The sequence below is a fragment of the Astyanax mexicanus genome, chromosome 5 (assembly GCF_023375975.1).
Source record: "Astyanax mexicanus isolate ESR-SI-001 chromosome 5, AstMex3_surface, whole genome shotgun sequence".
In the NCBI taxonomy this organism is placed as follows: domain Eukaryota; kingdom Metazoa; phylum Chordata; class Actinopteri; order Characiformes; family Acestrorhamphidae; genus Astyanax; species Astyanax mexicanus.
This window is the reverse complement of record NC_064412.1, coordinates 9,495,333-9,511,220: the sequence shown is the minus strand read 5'-3', so window position 1 is coordinate 9,511,220 and position 15,888 is coordinate 9,495,333. Positions and strand designations below refer to the sequence as shown.

The window sequence follows — 15,888 nt, the reverse complement described above, 5'->3', positions numbered from 1 at the left end:
GACACATGGGGTTGTAGACTATTACATATATATTTTTTTACCTAAATTATTTAGATGTACATGTAGAACTGTCAGGATAGTACAATATATGGTCATAAACTTAATATTATTTAGTTGATCTTAATGTGAATTAAATGTCGTTAATGTGAAACGCTGGTATTATATATTATTTTCCAATGACTAAATATTTTGAAAAAATAAAACTCTGTTCTGTTATGCTACTATATTATAGTATTACATCATGGTATAAACTGATTATAAAATTACAATATCATTGTAACAATAATCTCTGGGACAGTATAGCCTCAGTCATTGTGCCTGGCCTATCTCAATGTAATCTACACTAAATCCTGGGAACAAATCATGGACCTTGACACACTACTGAAATTATATTGAACAAAAAACATTTATGGTTACAGTAACAAAATCCTTGTATCTCCAAAAGGACCTTTTAGAAAGACAACTTTAAAGAAGAATGAATAAACCCTCCTTAACTTTAGATGAAAATCAATGTAAAAATATTTTTCTTTTTGTGCATTATTGTAGTCCATTTATTATGACATTTTGACACAATGTAACAAACTGCTGCTTAGAACTGTCACAATAACAGCTTTAGTTTGGACAATATTTTGTCTCAGATATAACTGCAGTGAATTAGATCATTGTCATTTTATAACCAATTAATGACACTGATATAATGTTAATATAATGGCATAATTATAATGTAATTACAAGATATATATAAAAACACTGTTTTAAACTAAAAGTTTACATACCAGCTCAAGCATGGTATTAAACGTTTCTTGCTAAGAAGAACATCATGTCCATATATTGTACGATAAGTTAATATATGAAAATATATATATGGATATAGAATTGGAAAAAGGAATTCCAATTTCCAGAATTTTCAGATTTTCAGCCTATTGTAAAATAAATAAATTCATACAATCTCTGGATTTTACAGAGCAATATAATCAGTATTTATTCTAGTGTTAAACAACCGTGTTTCATAGACTAAAAACAGCTGTGGTACCTGAATACTGCTGCTGTATCTGCTGAGGGCTGCAGGGGGACGGAGACTGGGTCATCTGGTACTGATCTGAACTGGGAGGCTGCAGGTAGCCCACAGATGGACTAATACACACACACACACACACACACACACACACACACACAATAACTGCAGTTAAACAGGCTTATTTGACTAATTATACAGGCATGTAAAAATTATTCTTAATATTTATTTTTATTCAAACAAACTGTCAAAGCTGTACAATTGTCACAATTGTAATGTTTTAATATTACTTAGGCAACATTGAGCAGTTACATGCAGCATTCTGGGCTTCAGAATCATAACTGTAGCATCTGTAGCATCAATCATTGACTGGTGTTCATTACAGGGCACTGCCATCAGTTTACTGCATTTAAGTGGAGCAAAAAGGGCTTGGTAGTGTCACAACAGGTGGTGGCTTTTTTCTGTTCATACCGATATCAGAATGCTACTGTAACAACATTAAAGAATATATTAAATTAAATAAAAAATCAAATAAATTATTGATGATGAAATCCAAAAGGGTTTACATGCTAACATAATAAGCTTCGCCAAAATTCTGTCTAACCATGTTTAAATCTGAAGCTGACGGGATGAACCTCATTCTAATATAGAAAAAAGAAAATATATGTGTTATATGTGTTTAGTTAGATTACCACCATCTCTCAACACTGTTCAAATGAAGATCAAATAAACATATTTACAAATATGTTTAAGAAGGTTTTTCATGAGATATCCCAATTTCTTCACACAACTGTTTATGTAACAATTAAGTACAGAAGGTATTGTGTAAAGATGCTGCTGTGTAACACTGTACACATGGCTACCTTGTGCTGTTCTGTTGTGTGGGGGTCAAGACACTGTAGTAGACTGGCATGGGTGCAGGGGTTGGCATGGCACCCTGGACAGACTGGCTAACAGGCACCATGACAGGCTGCTGGTACTGCTGCTGCACCACAGGCTGGGTTTCATTAGCTACGGCCACCTGGGGTCAGCAGAGGAGCATTAAATAAACACACAGAGACACACAGAGATACACACAGAAACACACATAGGAACCCACATAGGAACCCACATAGAGAGACACAAAGAGAGACACAGAGAGAGACACAGAGAGAGACACAGAGAGAGACACAGAGACAGAGACACAGAGAGAGACACAGAAAGAGACTCAGAGAAAGACTCAGAGAGAGACTCAGAGAGAGACAAACAGACACAGAGAGAAAGAGAGACACACAGAGACACAGAGAGACACAGAGAGAGACAGAGAGAGAGAGACACAGAGAGAGACAGAGAGACACAGAGAGAGACACAGAGAAAAAGAGAGAGAGACAGAGAGAGAGACACAGAGAGTCACAGAGAAAGACACAGAGAGAAAGAGAGAGACACAGAGAGAGACACAGGGACACAGGAACACAGGGACACAGGGACACATACAGAGACACAAAAATAAGGCAGAGAAACACACAGGGACAAACACACAAACACATTTTTTAATTCTTTAACTCGAAACTATGAGCACTATGAGCACATGTCAGGGAATTACAATACATGCAGATGAGAGTACTGTACATTAGGGGTGGGCGATATGGCTCTAAAATAATATGACGATATTTCAGGGTATTTTTGCGATAACAATATACTTGGCGATATAGGAAAACTAAAATAATTAATTAATTTCAGGAATATAGTATAATAGTATAACAGAATAATCATAATGTGGCAAAATAAATAATATAGCATAAAATAATATAATCCAGCAAAAAATATTGCAGAATATTTAGTGCATGCATATAAACTGCAAACTTAAACAATTATACAATAAATACATAAATAAAGCTTCACAGTAAATAATAGACTAATTTTAAGACAGAACAGCCCTATTATCACAATATGGATTTTTAATATCAGGATATTTCTGTGTCACGATATATTGTATACGATATAATATTGCCCACCCCTAGTGTACATATGGAAGGACACACAGTACCTGATAGGAGGGCATGGGTGTGTACTGGACCATCATGCCTTGCATCTGTCCGCTCATGCCTGTGCGCTGTGAGCTCATTATACTGGCACTCTGCGGCTGCTGAACTCCCATCATGCTCTGATACGTTGGCTGCTGACTCGCCATCATAGGCTGGAGAGGAGCTGATCATACAGATAAAAAAGGGAGAGGGGAAAATTCATATAAACTTCGCACACACACATATTTAAAAGATGTTTATTCCGATACAATACTAAGCATCAGTCAATATAAATTTTTTTAAGCTGTTTTGTATTAAGAACTTTACTTTCATTATAATTTTTACCCTTCCAATATCAGAGCTAGAATTACCCTGTGATATTAACTCAACATTCATTAATACTGATATACCATTTGCAGAAGCTATTAGAAATTAAAGCAATTTTAAATTTATTTCATTTGCTGTTCATATGATTAAAAAAAATACAATTATTAGTGTCGAGCTCTCTATGCTTTTCAACAAAATGTTGGGTGCTTTAATACTAGTGGTATCTGTTTTCACATGAATATTTTTGTATGTTGGGAGTTAGTAAGAGGAAACTGTATGAATCTAAGAATCAAATCTTCTGGCCGGACCCCAGTCTGATCAGAGGAAGATACCTAGGTTAATGAATTTGCTTTGTATAACAGAAGTGAGAAACAAATTTTCTATTAAATAACTTAAGAATTGTACTTCTGAGCTGAGAGGAGGAGGCTAACTTGTTTGTGCCGGACATTCTGACCTTTCAGTTTGGCTCCAGATCAAAGTAGCAGGTGTGAAAGGGGCCACAAGTCCAAAGACACATGGACTAAATGATCTACTGAACCATGGTCCGGATCATCTGCAGTGTTAAACCACTTTTCTAGATAGTTCAGACTTTCTGACCAATTATAAGAAAGTCTAATTCTTGGACTTTACTTTACTAAACAGAAATAAACTGTCCTTTTTTACTTTAAACATACAATAGAGTATGTAAATGTATACAAGTTTTTTTTTTTTAATTTCCCAGAGGAAAGATTCTAATAGAGGAGAGTGTAGTGTGGGGCTGACCGGAGGGCTGCGTTGGTGGGGGGAGGGTCTGAGAGCGTTGAGCAGGGTATGACACTTGGTGGGATATGGACCTGTACTGCTGTCCTGAACTCGGGTACTGCCCACCAGCTGAGTAATACTGCACCTGGATCTGAGAGAGAGAGAGAGAGAGAGAGAGAGAGAGAGAGAGAGAGAGAGAGAGAGAGAGAGAGAGAGAGAGAGAGGGAGGGAGAGAGGAAGGGGGAGGGACAGAGAGGGGGTGCTTAAACATCAATATATCTGCAACCACCTATGTTCTTCACACAATGATGTTCTTGTTGTTAAAGACTCACTTAAACACACTTATTTAACCTTACTTTAGATTTTGCACCAAGGGTTATGATTATAGCGCTGTAATGTGCTTTCAGCAGGACACTAGAATGAGACCTTAACCTGACGAATATTAGGGCATCTACTCATTCAAGGTTATTAAAAATTATTATTATTTATTTATTTAACTGTCTCTACTGTGCTGTAACAACAGTGCTGTAACAACAATGGAGCTCCTTCATTCCAGAAAACACAGTTCCACTTCTCCACAGCTCAATGCTGCTTCAACCCCCTGTAGCCCACCACCTGGCATTAGGCTTGATGCCTACAGGTTAATATTTATCTGCTCCAGAGAATCACTTAAATAAACTATTCGTGTGCATTTGCACATTTGTGTCAGCAATGAGAGCAACCTAAAGTAGCTGACTGTATTTATCAGAAGGAGTGTCCACATATTTGGACATACAGTATTTGCTTTTATATAATTCTGGTATGCAGTATTTGGATACCTCCTTTGGTTCCAGATAATTCACTTTGGGTTAACAACACTTTATTTTCACACAAAACTCACACTTCTGAGGTAACACCGCTTCTACACTTTAAGTGTGATAAACACACACACAACTGATTCTTTACGACAGGAACTGCACGGTTCATTGTTTTCACATGCACTTCATTATCTAACCAAACATTTATAAGATGAAAAAAAAAAGCTCTAGTCTGCCTGACCTAAACTACACTACACTATTATTACTGCCCCCCTCTCAAAAATACAGAAAACTATCAGCTTAAAAAAAAAAAAGAATCATAATTATAATACATTTTAAGTGACACCACTAAAATAATTCAATTTAATTTTGTCAATGTAATGCTCATATTTAAAAAGAAAAAAAACTTTTAAAACCAAAATGCATAAAGCAATATGCGAAGGAAAAATATCTGTAGTTTAAGCACAAGCAATGATTTTTTTTTTAATAAAGTGCCACAAACATGCTCACTATTTGTTCCAAGAAGATCCAGAAAGATGGAGTCTCTAATAGTGACAGAATAAGAATGAGATTACTCATTTAAATATGTTAAATAAATACGTTGTGTTAGAATAATTATTGAGTTTTTTTTTTTTGTTTTTTTTTTTTGGTCATAATTTAGAAAAAAAGGTTTCAAAAAAGTAATGTTCGTGTATCTGTACCGAATCTTGTTATCTTATTGGTACCGAATTTTTTTTTTTTTTTATGTTTCCCAAAATGATAACTCATAAAATTTGATTATCTATTTTAATAGAAGAAAGTAATATAAGACATATCATTAAATTATTTAAAATAAACAGAGGGAACAACATATATATTGTTTTGTGTGCAATAAAATACACATGTATGTTTGTCATTTGGTGGGAAAAACATACATTTATTTTTTTTTTCCCATACATCCATCCCCACACATATTCTTAATATTAATATGTGATCCTATCCACAATATTAGACAAAAATAGAGACCTCTATAAAAACAGCATGCATCAAATGTATAATCTCTGCTTCTTTGTCTTGTCCTGGTTTGTCAGAATTGAAGTGAACAGCTTTGTAATGTGCTGTGTGTTGTACCTGCTGAGGTGGTGGCGGGGGCTGCATGTAGCCCTGAGCAGGCGGTGCTGTCTGCAGTACAGGCTGGGTAGGAGGCGGAGGGGGTGGAGGAGGGTGTGGGTGAGGTGTGGGCGGTTGGTACCCAGAGGGCGGTGGGGGCATGATGTAACTTGGCTGTGGTGGGGGGTGCTGGGACAGGACGGCAGGAGGAGGCTGGTAGAGGGTGGGTGGCTCTGGAGCCTCGCTGGAGCCCTGGCGGCTCAGAGACATCTGCCCGAAGCCTGGGGTCAACTCATCTCCCTGGAACAGACACTGGAGCATTAGTGTCTGTCTTTGAAAGGTGTTTAAATTACACACACAGAGAAAGAGACTGATGATAGAAGGAAAAGTGCTACTCCTATTCAACAGTTTAGAATGATGTTCATTAGTGAATTAATAATTAATTAATTTCTATCTTGTTTGTGTTAACATTCAGGATCATTCAAAGAAAGATTCACTTTAATTTCACTTTGATACTGACAGCTAATAAAAGATGCTAATTTAAAAAAGTTCTGCTGTTTAATATGATATACCATATTATTCGCACTATAAGGTGCACTGGATTATAAGGCGCACTATCAATGAATGTCTTTTTTCTGGTCTATTTTCATACATAAGGTGCACCTGATTAAAAGGCGCATTATGCGCCGCTAGTAAGGAACAGGGGTGTCGCCATTTCTTTCTTCTTTTAAAGTCAACAAGCACTGGATGTTAATCTACACAGATTTCTCTCCTGAAAACTGTTTATTTGGGCAAGTAAAGCGCTTCTGTTTATTTACAGTAAGCTTAGGTTTCCAGATTTCCACTATAGCTGGGTGCAGCAATATTATCATAAGCAGCTAACCGCTAGCACTAGCTGCGGTTAGTAGAGAAATATAAGCTATCGGTTCGTCCAACAAAGCTTGCTTTAACACGGTAAACATGCAGGGTACGCTCCTTACAACCTTACTGGTGAAATTCATACAGAAGGCGCACCGACAATTTTTGGGGGGAAAAAAAAAAAAAAAAGAATTTTAAGTGTGCCTTATAGCGCAAAAAATACAGTATGTATTATGGCTAATGTTTACTCTGGTCCTCTGGTAAGAAGCTCAGAACACCAGCACCAGAACACTACCAGTTGGATGCAGACTTTCAAGTTTACTACATGATTCCTTGTGTGTTCCTTTATAGTTCTGACAACTTCAATATTAAAGAAAAAATATATAAACCATTTAAAAAGGTGTGTCCAGTATGGTTGTCAAAGTTTGGTGCATGAAGCAATTTGGGAAACTCACAGTACATTAACAACAAATACTAATGACTGTACTAACTAACAACATTCAGTCAGATGTATACAAGCCTATGACTGACACATGTCTGTATTGTATGTCTTTCTAAGGTTATGAACGCTCGAATAGGAAGTAAAGAAGAAGAAGAGAGAAAGGAGATGTGAAGGACAGCAGGAAAGGGAGGTAGTACCATGTTATACTGCTGAGAAGGAGAAACAGGCAGGATGACCTGAGGGCAGGAGGGGCTGGAGTATGAGACAGGCTGCGGAGAGGGCTGCAGAGAGGCCACCGGCTGAGGTGTGAGGGAGAGAGAAAGAGAGGCAGAGAGAATAAAAGGAAAGAATGGATGTTAGCAGAGGGAACGCCAAAAAGCAAACACAAAAAGGAAGACTTAAAAATGCAGTTCAGAAAGTGGAGAGTAAAGAATTATGGATTTTATTTTTACGGTTGACTAAAGGCAACTGCTAATAAACCCAAAACCCCCATAAGATGCCCACTCACCTGTGGCAGCATGTGGTTGTGGTTGTGGTTGTGGCTGTGGCTGCTGATGTGGTGCTGTGGGTGGCTAAGAGTGTGAGTGTGTGTAGGGGTGGGCAGCAGGGCAGTTTGTGGGGGTGGTGGGGGCGCCTGGTTCTGGGGTGGAGGGGCATTAGAGGGGCAGTTGGAAGGACAGGGCAAGAGGCTGCGTCCCTGCTGGGGGGGCTGGGGCTGGGGGCATGTGTCTGTGGTGATGAGAGGGAGACCTAAAGAGCAAAAAAAGAAAAGAACGATGTTGAGCTTTTAATTAATATGAAAATTAAAAAAAAGGAGAAATTAAAATAAGCTTGTAACCAATGAACTTCACTGTGGAATTCTGGAGCTCCACCTTGGAGTTAAACACTTTTATTACCTTTTGAAAATGCATGTCTTGTTTTAGGTAAATTTCTACCTTATTTTTAGTGTTTGTTAATTAAAATAAATAATACTGTTAATTATAATAATGATTAATTTACTTCATTTATATTGCTGTGATTACCCATAACTCAACTCTCTCCCAAATATCTCTCAATTTAATTTATTGTAATACTAGAAATTCCTAGTTTTGATTAGAGTTTTTCAGGGCCTGTCTGGTATTTTTGGTGACTACATTTGTAATGCATTGATTTTACTTAAAAAAAAGCCAAGAAGCATGGGGGCTAATTACGATTGGATCATTTTAGTTTTACAGATCAGGAGAATTTTAATGATTTTAACAAGAACGATCTTTGTGTTTGTATAAATACTGCAGCCATAGAGTTAAGATAAGGTGCACTACTACTAAATATATATATTTTTTATTCATATCGCCAAGAGTATAGTTACTGCAATAATACAAATAAATATTGTGATATTATTTTAGGGTCAAATCTCCCACCCCAATGTTAATGTTATGGCTGATCTGTACTTATTGTGAAGCCCTCCTTTATACACCTTTTTCATCCAACAAGTTTGGACAGCAAGGTCTAGATATAGGAGTCATAATAAATTCCCAAATCCCAAATTTACTAATGGCATGCATGTCTGTACCTGTGCGTGACCCCCTGGCGCTACCCTGCGAGCCTTTGCTGCCCAGGCTGTCGCCGCGTGTAAGGATAGAGATGCCACTGAAGCTGCTGGCCTTGGTGACGGGCGGCCGCAGCGTGCGGTTGGAACTGTCCGAGTCTGTGCTGCTCCACGGCCGTGGCTCCAGACTCTTCATATCGCTGTCTGTGCTGCTCTGCCGGCTGCTGGACGCTCTGCTCGAACTCTCCTTATTACCCCTGCAGAACAGGACAGTGGGGAATCAGACGGGGGAGGTGGATGGAGATGAAACAGGAAAGGTTACAAAGAGGAAAAAGAGAGAATAAGAAGACAGAAATGAAACTTATTCATGAAATACTGATTAAAAGATTTCTGATCTCTTAAAAATGCACTCAGATCACAAACTTAAAAAGGAAACAAGAAGAAACACAAACACACACTATTCACATCATCAGACACACACATACACACACTATAATCGAGAAGGAAAAATTATAGTGGGGGGTTATAGGAAAAGACAAGTCAAAGAAAACTCAGAAAGCATTAATGACAAGGCTCCAATCACGCAAAACACGTGGAAACACACTTGGAAAATGCCTTGAGTTTTGTTACAGCAAGCAACAGACAACATTATAAAAAAAACAGAACACACACAAACAGAGACACATCTAAAATACTGTATTAACACACCAACCCATGCCTTTCCAACACTAAAAACAGAAAGAGCACAATGCAAAAACTACACACACACACACACTCACAGACAGAACAAAACCATTGTGTTTAGCTATTAGCATACACACTCATTTTCTGTGTGCTACGCTGTCCCTCTGGACAGGAGCAGCTGCCAAGAAAACCAATAATCAATCATGTCATCTCAATCATGTCATTTTTATAATCCAATATTTCACTAAGTTACTGCAATATTATATAAAGAAATAAAAAAGAAAGCTAAATAACCATAGACTTTGGCAACTTGTCAATTATTTACCATTTCTAAACACATGTGGAAGAGTATCACGGTAGAATATGACAATGTACTGGTGTTTTATCGTTACAGTGTTGATATACATTGAGCATAATGTGTAAATCACACAGTTGTGGTCGGACATTTACATGCAATCATTTGTTGGTTTCCTGGCATAAATTTGTATCATTCTGACCCTGTGTTATTAGTGTTGAAAATGTTTAACTTGTGCAGTAAGTTACCTTTTTTTCTATTAAAGATTATAAGATTATATTGCCAAAAGTATTCACTCACCAGTACAAATCACTAAATTCAGATGCTCCAATCAATTGCATGCACACAGGTGTATAATGAAAGCAGCAGTTAGTCATAAAGACTGCTTCTACAACCATTAGTGAAAGAATGGGTCTCTCTCAGGAGCTCAGTGAACCTCAGCGTAGTATCGTGATAAGATGCAGCTCCTGTACAACAAGACCAGTCGTGAAATTATCTCACTACTAATTATTATAACACAGTGGAAGAGACTGAGAACGACAGCGACTCTGTGCTCTGTCAGTGTAAAATAACAGAGCGGGGTCAGCGGATGCTGAGGAGCATAGTGCACAGAGTTCACCAACTTTCTGCAGAGTAACTACACCAATCACTACACACCTCCAAACTTCATGTAGCTTCAGAGTTCATCACTACACACCTCCAAACTTCATGTAGCTTCAGAGTTCATCACTACACACCTCCAAACATCATGTAGCTTGAGAGTTCATCACTACACACCTCCAAACTTCATGTAGCTTCAGAGTTCATCACTACACACCTCCAAACTTCATGTAGCTTCAGAGTTCATCACTACACACCTCCAAACTTCATGTAGCTTCAGAGTTCATCACTACACACCTCCAAACTTCATGTAGCTTCAGAGTTCATCACTACACATCTCCAAACTTCATGTAGCTTCAGAGTTCATCACTACACACCTCCAAACTTCATGTAGCTTCAGAGTTCATCACTACACACCTCCAAACTTCATGTAGCTTCAGAGTTCATCACTACACATCTCCAAACTTAATGTAGCTTCAGATTAGAACAACAGTAGAGAGTAAAGAGACTTGTGGAATAGGTTTTCATGGCCGAGCAGCTCCATCCAAGCCTCACATCACCAAAAGCAAGGCAGGTAAGCGGATATTTTTGGCAATATAGTGTGTGTTGCAATTCATTCTGCTATTAAAAAAAAGATCAGTTTCTATTATTATTAATTATATTTTTGGCCTCAAATTGTTTTTATTTTCTATGGTGCTGAAATACTGCAGCCTAGTTACTCTACTTTACATGCAAATATCATTTCACATTTCACATTTAATAACACCCCACACAGTGCTCATGTGGAAACCACTATTTGAGTCCCCTAAAATGAACATTAACAAACTTTAAATCCACACTTACCTGAAAATACAAGACTAAAGCTTATTTGTTTTTATCATAGCACTTAAAGTGGCCATAACAGCAGCCAACACTCTACACGCTGCCAGCTCAGCGCATGTCAGTTGGGAATCTGTAATAACAGTGATCGGGGCTGCCTCAACGTCTAGATGCCAAGTGTTATCATTAGCATCCTCAGATCAAAGAGACCTGAATGAGAGTACACTTAAGAGACAGGCCATAGCTAAGAATAAAAAAAGTAGCACTACACAGCAGAAATCAGAGCACGCCAAGCTGATAAACACAACCAAACCACACCTGACTGGTAGAAGAGTCACTTTCTTTCTCACACTGGATCATTTTGGTCTGTTAATACCAATATAATTCTGATATTATCATACTTCCTCAATAAAGCATAATGTTCTAATGCAGGATAATGTAAATAACTTGTTGGGTGAGAGCCTGTTTTTTAGTATATTCTTTTGTTCTTAGTGTTCATTTACAAAATACTATTATAATATATTATAATTATATAACTATAATAGGTAGAGAGCAATTACAATCCATTAAAACTATCAGGCCACTCTTCTTTTCTTTTCTTCTTTTTTTTTGCAAGAAGGGAATCCATATATCAGATCAGTAAGTAGAAAAAACAACGTCACTGGTGTCAATAAAATCTAATCAGTTTCCAGCCCTATTATATGTTAGCCCTCAGATAATGTGTTTTTTTTTATCAGTATTATAAGTTTTATACAGTTCGTGCAGTATAATCAATATTAAAATGTATTATTTAGCTCTAGTCTATTTAATACATTAGTGTGCTTTGTCATACAATACATTGGTAGGGTAAAGTTTTTTAACACATTTAATTTTTTGGAACATCACATTTTTGTTCACATTTTAAATATTAAATCAACAGTATTTGGACAAAATTAATGGGACACCATTCACTTATTGTTTCATCTGAAATGAAATCCATTAAAAAAAAATAATACAGTTTTTGTTTGTAGTAAATGTTTTGGAGGAATACTTTTTTCTACATTTAGGAGCACTGATTTTAAGGATTTGATTATAATCAAAGGCAAGAGCATTAGTGAGGTCAGGATGTTGAATGATCACAATCTCACCTTATTATCATCATCATCATTATCATCATCATTTCCCCATCTCAACCCATGAAGTATTAATAAAGTATTGGTTGAAGCACCATCATTCCAGAGAACACAGTTCCAGTACTCTACAGCTCACTACTCAGGGGTTTTACACCTCTCTGGCCCACACCTGGCATTGGGCATGCCTCCAGTAAGGTTATGTTTATCTGCATGTGTGATACCTCTCTGCACTGTCAGCAACGCATGCAACTTAAAGTATCCAAATGCATACATTAGAGGTGAAAATTTAGTGCATTTTAAAATAGAATAAAAGTGTGTAAAATGCTGATGTTTGTTGGGTCTGTATTAGGGGTCATATCCTATCATACGTGATAATATCGCCAAAAAAATTTAATATGGTGGACGATATTATACCCTGAAATATGGTGCCATATCACCCACCCCTAATTATCACATCAGGGTTCTACTTTTTGCCGTTTTTAGCAAAAGAAATATTCACACTCTTCTAATTTTGCATTATATATCTACTAGAGACAGATTATATATCTGTCCAGTATCATTTATTTTACTTTAATCTTGGATATATGGAGATATTTGGAGTGCATTACTAGTATCATGATATTCAGGATCATTGACTTCTGTTACAAATCTGATAAAAAAAAAATATATATATTATATCTCAGTTAGCCATATCATATTGCATGCAATAATACAATTCTAAATAATTTTTCTAATTTAGTGTTTTGTCATATCGCCAAAAGTATCGTTATCGTGAAAATACCATAAAATATTGTGATATTATTTTAGAGCAATATCGCCCACCCCTAGTCTGTATGTTTTGTATTAGTATTACATCATGAGCTAATTGGAACTAAAGTCCTTATTTCAGGCAGAAGAGAGCTTGAAATAATGCAAAGAAGTGAAGTTTCCACAACTCATTATATCGACTGTATTCAGTTCCTTAGTGAAACTCTACAGGATCCAGGTGTCCCAGCAGAGCTTAAAAAGCCTAGAATCAGCACTAATTTACTGATGAGGTAAGTTCTTAATAGCGCATTTTTTAAAAATGGCTTGGCTGGCTGTGCGGCACCAGGAACAGTGTGTTTGTGTGTTTTAGAGGTGATCAGTCTGAGAAAGGGAAAATGTTTTATTGCAAATATTGGTTGCTTAAATCATTCCTGTGTGAGGTTTATTTTTTGTTTTAAGTGCTGGAGTGGAAAGAATATTTGTGTATGCAATTAATGGGGGAGCTATTTTAAGCCTGCTGCCTGCACAGCCCAGTTCTGAGATGCACTTACTGCAGACAGTGAGAGAACGAGCACACATGTCATTTTCTGCTATTCTGTTCTATATTCTCACCTATACAGTGATGTGAGATGTAACATTGTAGGATTGCATTTCACAAAAATAAATGAAACAATAAAAATGAATTATTATTATTATTATTATTATTATTATTATTATTATTACTGTAATAATGATATTAATGACAACAGCAACAACCACTGGCACACTGTTATGAGAAAGGCAGAAAGACAACCCACAGACTGCAATAACTCCAAACATGCTTCAGGTAGCAGAAGACTGTTGCATCACTGTACAGCAAATGACAATTCCAGAACATTCCCCACTGCAACCATAGCAACCAGGCTTAGCCCGGTTCCTCACACACACACACACACCCATCCACCAACACACACACATTCATACAAAACACACACACACACACCCACCCATCCACCCACCAATGTGCAGGTGCATATCACAGAACCAAGAATGTGCAAGAATGTTCACGACTCAAGAAGAACCCCCTCCACCCCAGCCCCACCATGTGAGATTCGGTTCGGACCCACATAGCAGCCATGCACAGGCCCCTAGCAACCCCCACAGTGCACCGAGCCGATGCCAAGCAACACACGGTCATCACGGAGATGCGCATGGTAACACACAGCACACTCAGTACCTAAAGATCTGCCTCCTCTTATGGGAGGAAGAGGAGTAGCCGTCAGTGGACAGTCTGGGGGTCACATTAGGAAGACAAAGGCTGAAAGTTACTGCATGTCTGGGCTGGAGGGATGCTGTTATGCTGTGTTTACATGAGAAAAGTAGACGACTGGCACGACACGACAGATATTCCATGTTTTTCCAATTAAGAAATAATAATAAAGCCTTCTAATTTTTAAAATTTTTGCTATCAACCAAAACTAATAAACCAGGCATGCACCAAAATGAAACATTTTGGTTGAAACTGAAAGTGTATAAAATAAAACATTTGGTAATGCTGATCAATAAACATTTTTTTTTTGGCCATTTCTTTTTAACCACTGAATAAATTAAATAGCCTAAATGCATTTTTGCAGTTGCAATTTAAAAATATCTATTAAACGTCCTCTGCTGTGCTGGAGTGGTTTAGCCATGATCTTTAATAGTCAGGTTAAAGAAATCACGCTAATGCCTCCGGCCTCTGCTGTGCTAATGCTAACAGACACAGCAGTCGACTGAGTTAATGACAGGCCGAAATCACTATGTATGCACAGTCTTTACGTTGCATTATGGCTACAGGGAGACTCCAGTCATATTTTTGTCTCTGTTTTATGTCTTGGAATGCATTAAAGTGCCATCTTTGCTAAAAGAAAGCCTAACTTCAGAGGAAACACTGTTATATAACCTAAAATCTATAGTCTATAAATGATTTCCTTACATGTTTTTGAAAACAATGCACTTTATTTTTTTTTCATTTAATTTTGTGCATCCATGCAACCATGTAAACACAGCATTCTTTTTGGTGTTTTTGTGTGTTTTTGACTGATCTGGAGGGGCTAAAAAACAGAAACAAAGCTCACAGTCCAACCCAAAGTCCTCTTTCCTAATGTTAAGACTGACCCTGCGTTCACTCTGGCAGGAGAAGAGTATGTTTGAGACTGTTTGTGATATTGCGTGTGGATATGTATCCATGCAGCCAGTTAGCATGGTGGCTAATCTAGTAAGCTACCTATCGCCAGGTCAGTGTACCAGAGAGACCAAAAATATCTGCTACTTACTTTTATTCTTTATTACTAGGGCTGGGACTTTAGTGCGTTAATTTCGATTAATTAACTACGCAAATACCCATGCGTTAAAAAAAATAACGCATTGTAACGGCAAACTATAAAATAGATACGTAATTCTGGATTAGAGCAGTGGAGAGTGGCATTACATCTGATGGTGTTGTACACAGCCTGCTGGAAACTCAGAAGAAGTCATTAGGGATTTCACCTGTGGGGGCAGCACTAATGCCTGGCAGAATCAGCCGGAGGGAAACAGAAGAAGAAGAACCACAGTAAACATTAGCGACATGGGCGAAGAAGCTGATGAGAACGCTTTAGTTGGCCCCGTGCAGGGGAAGTTTTGTTTTAAAACAGAGTTTCGACAAGAGCGTGGTTGTGTGCAGATTATGCAACAAAGAATTTGCGTATCACCGCAGCGTATCAAGCCTCAAATATCACCTCAATGCAAAACATGTAGCAGCTAGTGCGGCTGGGCAGGGTAAGCAAGACCACAACGGAGAAAATGACGCGCTGGCTTACTACTGGGCTGCT

At 37.7% G+C, this 15,888-nt stretch overlaps 1 protein-coding gene across 13 annotated transcripts in view; it reads right to left on the bottom strand.

Annotated features, from left to right (window-relative positions):
• The window catches only part of LOC103033743 (R3H domain-containing protein 2), a 76,188-nt gene that overhangs the window by 8,119 nt on the left and 52,181 nt on the right, over positions 1 to 15,888 (bottom strand). For 10 of the 13 annotated variants that reach the window (XM_049479740.1, XM_049479743.1, XM_022675640.2 and 7 more), the window contains 9 exons: positions 14,274 to 14,327; positions 8,825 to 9,057; positions 7,781 to 8,022; positions 7,470 to 7,571; positions 5,994 to 6,272; positions 4,108 to 4,237; positions 3,042 to 3,202; positions 1,879 to 2,036; positions 1,034 to 1,134 (listed from right to left, as the gene is read on the bottom strand). In XM_049479740.1, coding sequence (XP_049335697.1) covers positions 1,034 to 1,134; positions 1,879 to 2,036; positions 3,042 to 3,202; positions 4,108 to 4,237; positions 5,994 to 6,272; positions 7,470 to 7,571; positions 7,781 to 8,022; positions 8,825 to 9,057; positions 14,274 to 14,327 — 1,460 coding nt within the window. The remainder of the gene's footprint in view (positions 1 to 1,033; positions 1,135 to 1,878; positions 2,037 to 3,041; positions 3,203 to 4,107; positions 4,238 to 5,993; positions 6,273 to 7,469; positions 7,572 to 7,780; positions 8,023 to 8,824; positions 9,058 to 14,273; positions 14,328 to 15,888) is intronic. The other 3 variants (XM_049479746.1, XM_049479747.1, XM_049479748.1) reach the window with 2 other exon arrangements.